We start from the raw sequence: 13811 nt of genomic DNA on the forward strand, positions 1-13811 counted from the left end.
CAACTTTTGGAATGTAATTGCTTTTCAAATGTTCATCTCTTGCCTTGAAAGAGCATACTGAACTTTGGTAGGTAACATAGGTTAGCTGGGTTTATGGCCTAGGCTTCTTAACTTTGTATGTTTTATTGCATTTTCCCCAATTTTCCGTTGTCTTTGTTTTTTTTGTTTTGTTTTGTTTTACTTTTTTAGGCAATTGGGGTTGAGTGACTTGCCCAGGGTCACACAGCTAGTGTCAAGTGTTTGGTCTGAGGTAGGATTTGAACTCAAGTCCTCCTGACTTGAAGGCCAGTGCCACCTAGCTGCCCCATTCCTCTGTCCTTGTTGAGAAATCTACTGTAATCCTGACTAATGTCCTTTGGTAGTTAATTCTTGTCTTCAGGAAGCTTGAAATATTTTTTTCTCCTTTTTATAATGTGAGAGTTTAACTGAAGTGTTTAGGAGTATTGAGAATTGAATTCTTCCTTGGTAGCATCCTATAAATTCTATTTGTATAATGACATCTAAAATTTTTTTTGACAATTTTCTGGGATGTACCATTTAATTTCTTTTATTTTTCTAAATTGGGGGGAATGTCATAAATCCTGAGATTTGTTCAGTGTGATCAATATTCCAAGTTCTTCATTTGATTCTGTTTTCCAATTTTTTGATAATTCAGTGATTTTCTGTACCTTTACTTCCTCCAGTTCTGTTTTGACTATATTAAATCTATAGTAAAACTAGTTTCCATTATAATAAGTCAGATTTTGGTTGATTTTATTTATTCTTTTAAGTTTTCTATGAGAGTCTCCATGCTGGTCATTTCTTTATTATTGTTTTTGGGGGGGGTTGCATCTTTTAATTCTTTGATTGTATCTCATTTTTTAAACTTCTGTCAAGTTCTATTTGGTCTTGTAATTTTCTTTTTAGTGTTAACTCTTGCATAATTTCTGTAATTTTAGGATGTCTTTTAAGTTAAATTGTTTCTTTTCCCACCTGCATTGCTTCTGGACTTTAGGAGTATGGTTTTTCTATGGCATTAAAAAATTTTTTTATCAGTATTCTTCTTGCCTTTGAATGTTTTAAATTTAGATTGATTTTTTTCTTTGTGTTTTTTAAAGCTGCTTTTCTTCACTTTAGTATTTCTTTTTTGTTGTTTTTTGATAAGTTTATGGTGAAACTACCTTCCTGCTAAACCTCCAATGTTGCCATCTTGGCTGGAGTGCTCTTTGACTGAATTAAATGTTTTCCATTTTTGTACAACCATTTTATATGACCACAGATATCAGTGAAACCGAATTGTATACTGGTGATTTTTCTTGGATATATGTTTTGAATTTCTTTCTTCTTGTAGACATGTCCTTCATGTGGCGTTACATTTGCTCCCAACTGTGAAGCAAGTCCTGAAGAAGGAGCAATTCAGAATGGCTCTCAAGATGAGCATAAAAATAATGCCAAGGTAATTTGCTTGTTATAGCTCCCCTTTTTCCATTTATTTTACTGTTGAACCTTCCTAAGGTAAATCTTAATTTGCTTGGTTCTGAGCAGGTGAAGATCTCCTATTAAGTAACATCACACAAGTTTTTCCAGTCCCACAGATTCTGAATGAGTCTGTCAAGAGTAGGGCACACTTATTCTGTGCTCAGTACCATGTTGTACAAGGCACAAATTAAGGATAAAACATCTTCCTGCTTTCCAGAAGCTCACAGTTTTGGGAAGAAGAAACAAAACCACCATATGTGAAATAGAAAACAATTAAGTGCTCATCTGAATGGTACTCCCTGTAAGTACTAATGGAGTTTATAGTTTAATGTACACTAAGAAATTAGGGAAAGATCTGTCAAGGAAGTGATTCAAGCTCAGCCTTAGAGCCAGGGACACCAAGTTTTTTTAGTAGTGAACCATAACATCAGATACCCATATGTGCAGGGGCTGCATTGATTGTTTTAAATTAAAAACATTTGTGAAGTCTATTGATTATTTGTAAATATGGATTTTAAAAAGGATTAATATAAATTCAGTCAAAAGTAAAAAAGAAATAGAATCAGGCTTTATCTAAGGAAAAACTTATTAACAATGAAGGCTACCCAAATATAGAATTAGGACATAGTGGGGAGGTCTGTAAGTAAAGACTGGATGACTATCTTTTAGATATGTAGAGTAAAGAAGATTATTGTTCTAGTACAGTTTGAGTTTAAAGTTCACCAAAAGTCTGTAATTCAACATGATTCATAAAAAAGTACATATACACCTAATGTGTAACTGCAGCTGGTGGTGCAGTGGATAGAGTGCAGGTCTTGGAGTCAGGAAGACCTGAGTTCAAATGTGGCCCCAGATGCTGACTAGCTGTGTAACCCTGGGCAAGTTACCTACCTTCTGTTTGCTTCAGTTTCCTCATCCATAAAATGTAGATCATAATAGCACCTACCCCCCAGATTTGTTTGTGAGGATCAAAGCAGATAATATCTGCTTAAGAATCACTTAGCACAGTGCCTGACACATAGTAGGTACTTTATAAATACTTTTTCCCCCTCCCTCTACCTAGAGTTAGTCACTGAGCAGTTTTGAATAAGTTAGTTACAAATATCAGACCATATTTTAAAGAACTGTTGAATCTATTCACTGTTTTCATCTGACTCCTGGTTTACATCATTGATGATGATTCTTAGTTTCAGGAGTTTCATGGAAGAGAATATACTTTTACAGTCAGGTAGATCCAGATATTAACCAGCATTCATCCATATAATCAGGTGGTTAGGTGATACTGGCCTCCTAATTTAACTGTGCTATCTTTGTTAGTTTTTTTTTTTATAAATCTCAGGGGCCACATATTTGATGCCTGGACTCAAAAGGAAAATTAGGTTTGAATCTCATTTATGTTGTTTATTACCTATATTGCCATGGGCAACTCAGTTAACCTCTCTAAGCTTCAGTTTCTTCACAAATAAAATGGTAATATTAATATTTGCTCTGTGTAATACATAGGGTTGTTGAAAATCTTACAGTGCTATTTAAATGTGAATTATAATTGGAAAGACAGTTTAGTATTGGAGAAAGCACTAGACTTAGAATTAGAAGACCTAAGTTTGAACCATAGCTCTAACACCTCAAGTAGTTGTTTGACTATGGGCAAGTCACTTAACAGTTTTGAGCCTCCTTATACTCATCTACAGAATGATAATAATAATAATACTTGCACTACTTGATGTTGTGTGAAAAGTATTTTATAAACCTTAAATGGTTGCAGAAAGCCATGATTATTTCATAAGAGAAGATGATGGGGAAGACATTCCAGTCAAAGTAGGCAGCAATAACAAAATTGTTGGATTGGAATGACTATGCCATGTACAGAGGATTCTGAGAAAACCAGCCTGATTATAGCATAGAGTATGTTTTAACAAAAAGCAGCAAGGATGGTGACTTAGAATGGGTGGAAGCAAATTCTAGAGTCCCCTAAAAGCCAAGCAGAGTCTGAACATGACTCAGAAAGCAATAGGAAGCCACAGTAAGTCTTAAGCAGGGAAGTAATGTGAAATTAGGACAATAATTTTGTAACTGTGTGCAAAATAGATTGTATTGAAGAGGAGGCTGGAAGAGAGAGACCAGTCAGGAAGTTATTATTATAATCTAATTTAAGGTAGAAGGGGCCTTTATAGAGTCACAGACCCTCAGATAGAAAGGGCTTTTGGGGTTAACAGTCCGATTCCTACCCTAACAAGAAGCTCATCTACATTACCTATTACTAGTGCTGATCTAGCCTTTGGTTGGAGACCTAAAGTGTTAGGAGAAAACTCATTAACTCTCGAGAAAGGCTATTCCATTTTTGAATAACTGTTAGGAACATTTTCCTTTTATGAATCTTAAATCTGCCTGTCTGCCTCTCCCATCCATTGATCCCATTGTAGTTATGGAAACAAGTTATAGGAAAACAAGCAAAATAAAATGAATCCTTCTTCCATCAACAACACTTCAAAAGCATATTTCATTTATATGAAGATGGTTATCAGGTCCCACCTACATGTCCTCTTCTTCAAACTAAACATTCCCATTTTCTTCAACTTTGGAAAGAAATTTTTTCTATTGACTTTGGAAATAACTTTGTATATATTTTGTGTTCACTCATCAATGTAGAAGTTATATATCCCCAGTAGATATTGGGTCCTTGAGTATAGGAACTGTTTGAATTTTTGCATCAGGAATCCTTACTTTGTGCCTAACACATAGAAGACATTCTATAAATTCTTGTTGAATTGAATTCCATCAAGTGTTGATATGGACATTGTGTCACATGACCTCATTATTCTTGGTGCCCAGAGCTAAACACAAAACCCCAGAGGTAATCTGATTTGTGTAGAGGGGCATGCAGCTGTTGCTTCCCTCCTCCTGGATACTGTGCTTCTACTAAAGCTAGAGCTCTTACTGGATGCTTCAGCTGCTTTGTCATACCTTGACTTATATGGAGCTGGTCTCTTCATGTGTACTTGTGCAGTTGATTAAAAACAAGTATAAAACTTTATATTCACTCTTATTAAACTTCATTGTGTTAGATATGGCTCTATATTCTGGCTTCTTGGGATCTTTGAGGATTAACATTATTTTCAATTTATCAAGTACTTATTGAATGTTTGCACTAAGTAGTATAATAAATAATAATAATTATTATTATTTTCATTCTGTAGATGTGCTGGGTGCTGGAGATACAAAGACAAAGCTAACTCTGTCATCCAGTGTATTAGCCCTTATTCAGAAATGGGGAAGTTTGGAAGGGTGTCTCAAATGAGATAAAGAGAGACTGAGTTTAGTTTGTCAAGTGTTGGGCTTAAGGTGATTGCGGAACGTCTAAGTGCACATATCCTAAAGCAGTTGGAAAATGAGACTGAAGTCATTGTGAAGGCCAGGCTGGTGAGATCGACTTAGTATCATCAGCCCAGATTCAGCCTGAGAGTGAGAGCACAAGCTCACTGAGGGAATGACTGCAGCAATGGTAGAGGACCTAGTAAGAGCTCTAGCTTCAGAGGACACCCCCAGTTACATGGTGAGAGGAAGAGGAATTAATAGAAGTAGAAGGTGCATTTAAAGAGGTCACAAGAGAATCAGTAAAGTGCAATGTCTTTAAAATCAAGGGAGGAGGAACTTTCAAAAAGGATGTGGTGATATATTAGAAAAGGTTCTCTATATAAAGAAACTCACTAATACAGAAGCATATGACCTTTTTAATACTGAAAATGATTAAATTGTTAATCTCCCTAAGTTCAATATTATTCCAGACAATGGTATCATAGGACTTTTTTCTTTGTAAACATGGTTGTGTTAGGTTAGGGATGTTTCATGAATGTGTATTAACTTTCTCATGAATCAAACATCTGTAAATCTTTTCAGGTCCTTAAGAACTTGTATATTTTCAATCGGTATGAATATATATTCATTAGCCTTTATGTAAATATGCATATAGCATACCTTCTAAAATATACATAATATGTCTATACTAAAATATTTTAAATTTCTGTATTTATTATTCTTGTTATGAAGCAGGCTTCTGGAGGACATAGTCCAAAGACCCAAAATGGACTTCTGAATCCCCCTCAAGAAGAGAAGCTCACCAATAGTCAGACATCATTGTATGAGATGTTACAAGAAAAAGGAAGATGGGCAGGGGTGAGCTTGGACCAATCTGCTCTCCTTCCACTGAGATTCAAGAACATTCGAGAGAAGACAGATGCTCACTTTGTTGATGTTATCAAAGAAGACAGGTAAGGGGCAAGTGATTTCATCATAGTAAACCTTTTAAAGTAAAAATACCTCCTTTTTGGTTTAATAATGTTTTTTAAAAAAGATTTCATTGGTGTAGTGATGCACCAATGCAAATTGACAGCTGGTCTGCAGCCTAGAGGCTTAACACAAAGAGGTGAAGGGATTGTCCAGGGCTACCAACCAGTGGCATCAGATATGGAGCTTTCTTGTGTTCCTTATTATGTGCGTCCTCTCCAGGCATATTCGTATGACCCTACTGTAAGCAAACCCAGTGTGTGAGCATCTGAACTTACAGTTAAAGGGGAATTATTTACTTTACAAAAGAATTCTGCACTTAAAGATTTCCTCTCAAGATTAAAAAAAAATATCCCCAGGCTTCCCAAATTGCATATTTAATATGCAGTATTGTTAGTGTTGTTGCTAATAATAATAGCATTTATATAATGTTTTAAGGTATGCAAAAGACTATATAAGTTTGTTCACTTCATTAGCCCAAATCTGGCGTATGCACAATTATTTTGGTGCAACTATCAAGGGCATTAAATGATGTTCATGTACATAGAAAATAGAATCTATTAATTTGAAACTAATAAGTGACTATAGTAAGTACTCCCTAATAAAGAAGTAATCTGATAGCATAAGCTTAAAATTTCAAAAACAAAGAAAAAACTTTCCCTTGAGTTCCTCATAAGTTATCATATGGAAACAAAGTGCTCTTGAGGTTTTTAAAATAATCATAAATTTGACAAAAATAAATAAATGTTCAAAATTATATAAAACTCCTAACATTTAGCAAGAGTTAACCAAATGAATTAACAACAAACTGATTTTTTTTGTGTCCCTTTCTAAATTTGTATGAAGATTTACAACCTTTGACTTAAATATTTTCTTTCTCTTTAAAAAACATATCATTGTTAGCACAATGGCTGGCACAAGGTAAGTACTTAATAAATGCTTTAGATAACCATGTATGCTTCAAGTTACACTAATCACATGTTGCAACACTTTCATAGGTCTTTCTTTACGTATGCTGCATAATTATTGTTCTTATGGTACCATGATATTTTAATATTTTAACATAACCTACATTTTTCATCTATTCCTCAATTGTTAACACATATGGATTGTTTCCAGTTTTTATTACTACAAATAGAAAGTAGCTATGACTACTTTTATACAAATAAGTCCTTTTTATTATATTATTAGGATAAAGTTGTAACAGCAGAATATTAAAGAAATATGATCATTTTTTACTTTAATTTTATATATATATTGCCATATTGCTATACAAAATAGACTAGTCTCTCATCCTACTAATGATATATTTGAGTGGCTCCTTCCCCACAGCTTCACCAATGTTGAATTACACACACACACACGACATTTTTAAAAAAAAGAAAATTATTATATGAATTTTTACACTTTTGGAAGTGTAACTATTGTTTTATGGCCACATTTCCCCCCAAAAGTCAGATTTATCTCCTTTTGTTGGCAGTTACTTAATACAGTTATTTTTGTATTCTGCCCAATAGACTTATATTGTTATTCTCCGTACCTTTTTCCAAATTGGAAGGTATTTTCTAACTGAAACTAAAATAGACAAAATATGACACTGAACTTTTGGAGTGGAGAATTTTCTTTCATGTAATTATTTTAAGGGAGGTATCTTAATGTGTTTTGGGATCTGAATTTTATTGCTAATTTGCTGTAAAACTTTAGGCAACCTCTTAACCTTAATCTCACATAATCTTTATGGACCTCACTTTCCTCATTCTTAAAACGAAGGGGGTTGAACTATCCAGCCATTCTTTTATAGGACCCGGAGTTATTCTCCTTGAAGCTGCTTCTTTCCTTAAGTGGCTATCTTTCTATATCTTCAGCACCTTTGCTCTCTTTGTCTCTGTGTCTCTCTGTCTGTCTGTCTGTCTGTGTCTCTCTCTCTCTCACTCTTCCCCTCCTATCTCATGGATGCATTGTCTCCTACTGGTCTCATTGTTCTTGTGAGGTGGTCAATGCTAGGGGCAGGAAGAGTCGAGGAAAAAGAAGGGGAGAAACTCTTCCCTCCAAAATGATTCCCTCTCAGAAGCCTGAGTTCTCTACTAGGCTGCTTCACCACTGGACTGACTTTTGCTGAAAGTCATTTAGCTATTTATAGCCCCCAGATGCTAGCCTTATATTATTATAAGCTATTTCTTACTTGACCCAATCAAAGAGTTTCACACCTCTTAAAAAAGTCATAGTGTATGAACTCTATTATGTTTACAAATTTAAAACTTCACCAAGCTCTTACAACTGATTACATTACATTAATTGAGGTGGGGAGGAGGTATAGAACATTCCTCCTCTACCCACCTTTGTCTGATGTAACAGATATTTAGCAGCATTGTATTTGAAATCAGGTGGTACAGAGAACATCTAGAATTCTGTAAGCTCCTTGCTGGTAAGGATTGTTTCATTCATTTTATTTGTATCCTAGTATAGTACTATATATACTTGACACATAGCAGGTGCCTAATAAATAATTATTGATTGATTAGCATTTCCGATTTGAATGAAAATAACAAAAATGGCTTCTTTTTCAAAGTTGTGCCTAGTCCAATCTTCTTATGCATTCAAGGCATAGAGCAAGCTTCCCTTATAAAAACATCTTTTGACATTTAGCATTAAGGGTAATGTGTTTTACCCCATCTACAAGGATGTGGATACTTAGTAACTTGGTAAAGCAGCCTGTGTAGGCAGACTCCCTAGCTTAAAAAGGAGTATAACTCAAGGTTTGGCAGATGCAGCACTGGGAGTAATTAGTGTTGTTACAGTTCTACTCTTTTAACTAATGGAGAAAACATGGCAGTGTTGCAGACTTCCTACAGCTGCCATTCTAGACTTCATTTCATTTTGGTATCTTCAAAGGGGAGAATGAGGTTGAGTTAATTAGAATCATAGAATTTAGAGTTGTATGGTACTTGCAAAGTCATTTGACCTAAGGTCCTCATGCTGTAGGGAAGGAAAACTAAAACCCCCAGAGGTGGAGGAGCTTGCCTAAGGCCACACATTGAGTAGGAAGCCCAGGCAGAGCTAGAATAAACCCAGGAAGAAAAAGGTCTTTCCCTTTTCTCACGCCACACCCATAGGTGTGCCTAGCTTAAGGGCCCTTCTCTCCCAAATGAGAGGCCATCTCATAAAACACTATTATGTTCATTTCCACCTGAATTTTTATAATTATTCTGCCACATAAAAAGGAGAGTTCCTGTTGCCAGTAATTCATTCAAGAACATAAGGTTGGGTATTTTGGGGGGTTTTTTGTTTGTTTTGTTTTGTTTTTTGTAGTTTAGGAGTTTGTACAAGTTTGATTTGTATATCGTTATACCAGGCAATTGAGTTTTATCATGACTTGTCAGTCTTGATGGCACATAGGACAGTTGTATTAAAAATCACACCCTGTTACTGATTCAGCTTAACTGTAACATCTTCTATTTTGCACACTGGCAATTACTGTTAGTTAATATTGTTACTGTATAATTAGTTAGATAATATTGTCAGAGAGATGAACTTGGAGCCATTACCTGGTTTCAAGTCATCTACTGGCTGTGTTATCTGAGGAAATCACTTAATCTCCCAGGACTTTAGGCAACTCTCTAAGACTACAAGATGCAAAGAATGGACTAGCCTGCATTGATAGAGAGAATTTCCTTCCTAGGGAGTTCCCTACACCAGTGAAATTACAGGTACAGCAGTTCCCATCCCTATTGCCGGTTCAAAATTATTTTTTAATTTCAATTTGAATCATCCAAATCAATATAAATACTTTCAGCATAGTAATGAAAACAGCACACTAGTATTTTGCATTGTCTTATATGATGTTTGTATAACAAATAAACTGTATATACTTTCTTATAATGCTGAATATTGCTAATGTGTTTTCCAGAGTAAAGTTCAATTGTTATATGTTATAACTATAATTAAAGGTCTTTCTTTAGCATTTGAAGAATATAAAACACACCTGTGTTTAGGCATACAAAGGACTTGTCTAGAGACAAAAAGAACAATGTTAAGAAACAAGCATTATACAGTGAGTTTAGATTTCTATTTCATGACACCCTTTATAAATGATATCTTTGTAACCATTTACAATATTATTTGTAGTCAGTATAACTACTATTATTATTTTCTCATTTCTCATTTGTAGCCTGATGAAAGACTACTTCTTTAAACCACCTATTAATAAACTGAGTTTGAATTTCTTGGATCGGGATCTAGAGATGGCTTACAGAACCAGCTATCAGGAAGAGGTAACTTTTCCTTTATTTTTTAATGGCACTTTTTTGTTTTACTGTGCAGTATATTAATAGTTTTGCACCTGAAAACATTTCTTTCTTGGTTGAAATGTAAATAATGATGACATTTTATCAATCCCTGCTATCTAGTTATCCTCTGAGGAAAGAAAAATTTCATCCTTCTAATCGCCTGGAATTGTATTCAGAAAACAAAGATGTATCTCTTTGGAGCTTGTTATGTTATGTGGTATGGCATCTTGATCTGATCCTGATTTCTTCAAGACTGCTTTCCAAATTTTTCAGCAGTTAAAAAAAAATTCTTTACCTCAGTAATTTGTGTTCTTGGGTTTATTGAACACTATGCTACTGTATCTAACACATTCTGGATATTGTGTCCCTAATCTGATCGTCTTTTTATGTTTTTACCAGTGCCCAATAATTTTGATGATTACTGCTTTCTAGTATAATTTAAAAACTGGCATTGCTAGACCCTCTTCCTTGCCGTTTTTTCCCACTATTTCTCTTGAGATTCTTGACCTTTTAGCCCCATAAATAGTCCCCCTAAAATAGATTTTATTATAATTTAGTCTAGTTCTAGAAAATGGTTCTTTGGTAGTATGATATGACACTGAATCTGTAAATTAATGTAAGTAGTATTACAATGTTTATTATATTAGCGCAGCCCAAACATTAATTCTTCAATTATTTGCCACCTACCTCTGTAAAAAGCATTTTAAAGTTGTACCAATGTAATTCCTGTATGTCTTGATAAACAGACTCCCAGATGTATTATACATCCTATAGTAATTTTAAATTAAATTCCTTTTTCTTCATTTCTCTTTTTTTGGTGGGGAGGGGTTGCTGGTAATGTATAGCAAATGATGATTTTTATTGACTTTTTCATGTCCTGCTACTTTGCAAAAGTTAATTTTTGTATTAATTTTAGTTGAATTCCTAAAGGACTCTAAGTAAGTCATCATATTATCTGAAAAAGTGATAATTTTGTTTCTTCTTTGCTTATGCTTATTCCTGAATTTCTTTCTTTTTTTTTTTTTTTGGTCTTACTACTATAGCTACTATTTATAGAACTATATCAAATAATAGTGATGACAATGAACATCCTTACCTTGCCCCTTATCTTACTGGAAAAACCTCTAGTGTTTCTCCATTACAGATGATGTCTGTTCTTTGATTTAGATAGATACTATTTACCATAATGAGGAAAGATCCACTTATTCCTTTGATTTCTAGTGCTTTTAAAATAAAAGGGTGTAGTATTTTATCAAAAGCTTTTTTCTGTATCTATTAATGTAATCTTGTGATTTTTATTTTGTTTTTATTATTTATAATGTTTATAATTTTCCAAATATTAAACAGCTTATTATTCCTTGTATAAACCCAACTAAGTCATAATGTATAATATTTTATTATATTGCTAGAGCCTCTTTGGTAATGTTTTATTCAATATTTTTGCAACAGTATTTATTACCAGTATTGGTTGTTAGCAAGCGTTGACAAACTATGGCCTACCTATGAGCCAAATCCAGCCCACAACTTATTTTTGTATGGCTTGTAAGCTAAAAATGGTTTTTACGTTTTAAAGTACAATAAAATTTTAATTCAAAATGTAAAAACCATTCTTAGCTTACAGATGTACAAAAACAGGTGGTAGAGCAGATTTGATTCTTGGGACATAGTTTGCCAGCCCCTGGCCTATAGTTTTCTATCTCTGACTTCTTTCTCCCTGGTTTAAGTATAGGGTAATATTCATTTCATAGAAAGAGTTTGGTAGGATGCTATCATTCCATATTTTTGCAAATAACTTAACTAAAATTGGAATTAATTATTCTTTGATTGTTTGAATTCACTTTTTTTTTTTCTTTTGATAAGACTAGTTGTCCCTATCTTGCCCAGACTGAAAATGTAGAGGCCATCCATAAGCCCAGTCCCAGTACTGATTGGCACAGAAGCTTTAACCTGCTCTACTTCCTTTTTGGTCCCCTTCTTAGGCAGTCCTGTGGAACCCCACTTCCAGGGACTCACCATATTGTTGCTAGACTTAGTATGAACACCTGATCAGATTAGCTCATTGTAACTCAGAGTCCTTAAGTTCAAATGATTCAACAGCCTTCCCTAGATAAGCATTCACCATGACACTTGGTTTAGTGTTCACTTGTAAATCTATCTGTTTCTGAGATTATTTTCTTTGGGTGTTCATTTGTGGTTTTTTCAGTTTCTTTTTCTGAGATTAGATTATTTAAATTCTCTATTTTTTGTTCTACGAGTGTGAGTAGTTTACATTTTTGTAAATATCTACTTCATTTTTGCTGTCATATAATTGAGCAAAATAGTTTATAACTACTTTATTTCTTCTTCATTTGTTGTGAATTCTCCTTTTTCATTTTTCATATTGACAATTTGGTTTACCTTTTTTTTTTTATCAGATTGGCTAGTAGTTTGTCAATTTTTTTAAACAAGCCCCTATTTTTATTCATCATTTCAGTAGGTTTTATTTGATTTCAATTTTTTGACCTCTGATTTTCAGAAATTTTATTTTTGTGTTTAGTTGGAGGTGTTTTTTTTTTTTAATTTGGTGCTTTTCTAGTTTTTTAAGTTGCATTCTCAATTTATCGATCTGTTCTTTCTTCTGTTGATGAAAGTGTTTAGAGATATAAATTTTCCTCTAAGAATTTCTTTGGCTGCATCCAAAAAATTTTGGTATAATATCTCATCTTTGTCATTTTCTTTAAATAAATTATTTCTATGATTTGTTCTTTGAAACAAAAAATTCTCTAGGATTAATATATTTAATCTCCACTTCAGTTTGAGTAGTTTCTTCAAAGACTCTTTAGTGATTATTTTTTTTATTGCATTGTGGTCAGCAAAGGTTATATTTAACATGTCTACCTTTCTGTATTCATTTGTGAGGGTTTGGGGTTTTTTGCTCTACACATGGTTAATTTTATAAAATGTCATGCACAGCTAAGAAAGTAATAGTTTCCTTCCTAGTCTAATTCAATAATAATAGAGATCTGTTATTCTGTTATAGCTAACTTTTTTCCTAAAATTTTATTAGGGACTTTGACGTCTTTTTTATTTATCTTTTTGTTAGATTTATCCAGGTCTATAAGGGGCATATTGAAGCTTGCAACTGTAATATTTTTGCTATTGATTTCTCCCTATAATTCAGTGAACTTTTCTTTTAAGTATTTAAACACTATGCCATTAGATGCATATATATTTTTCATTATTGATATCATTTTAATTATCTGATAGTTTTAAGCATAATATAGTTTTTCTGCCTATTTTTTAAGTTAGTTTTTTGTGTTATCTTGTCTGAAATCGTTATTGCTAACTCTTGCTTTTTAAATATTCATCTGAGGGGCAGCTAGATGGCACAATGGATGGAGCTCCAGCCTTGGAGTCTGGAGGACCTAAGTTCAAATCTGGCCTCAGACACTTGACACTTACTAGCTGTGTGACCCTGGGCAAGTCATTTAACTCCACTGCCTAGCCAAAAAGCTAAAAAAAAAAAATTCACCTGAAGCTTAGTAAATTTTGATCCAACCCTTAATTTTAACTCTGTGCAAATTTGTATATTTCAAGTATGTTTCTTAAAAACAATTTATTGTTGGATTCTGCTTTCACATCCTTCCATTTTCTGGGTGAGTCATGTCATTCACCTCTCTACTTTTAAGACTCGATAGATAGGTTTTGAAAGTTTTTTTTAGGATAGAGCTTGGGTTAAGGGCAACAGCTGGTAAATAGAGTTGGAGGCTCTGTTCATCTTAACTCTGGTTAATTCAACACACA

General features: G+C 33.8%; 1 protein-coding gene across 2 annotated transcripts in view; it reads left to right on the forward strand.

Moving 5' to 3' along the window:
• ADCY9 (adenylate cyclase 9) overlaps window positions 1–13811 on the forward strand; it is a 178112-nt gene that overhangs the window by 118007 nt on the left and 46294 nt on the right. Inside the window, exons 3-5 of one of the 2 annotated variants that reach the window (XM_027859742.1) lie at window positions 1331–1435; window positions 5506–5726; window positions 9911–10013. In XM_027859742.1, the coding sequence (XP_027715543.1) occupies window positions 1331–1435; window positions 5506–5726; window positions 9911–10013 (429 nt within the window). The remainder of the gene's footprint in view (window positions 1–1330; window positions 1436–5505; window positions 5727–9910; window positions 10014–13811) is intronic. The other variant, XM_027859744.1, reaches the window with a different exon arrangement.

This window comes from Vombatus ursinus, unplaced genomic scaffold (assembly GCF_900497805.2).
Source record: "Vombatus ursinus unplaced genomic scaffold, bare-nosed wombat genome assembly UNPS02014171.1, whole genome shotgun sequence".
In the NCBI taxonomy this organism is placed as follows: Eukaryota; Metazoa; Chordata; class Mammalia; order Diprotodontia; family Vombatidae; genus Vombatus; species Vombatus ursinus.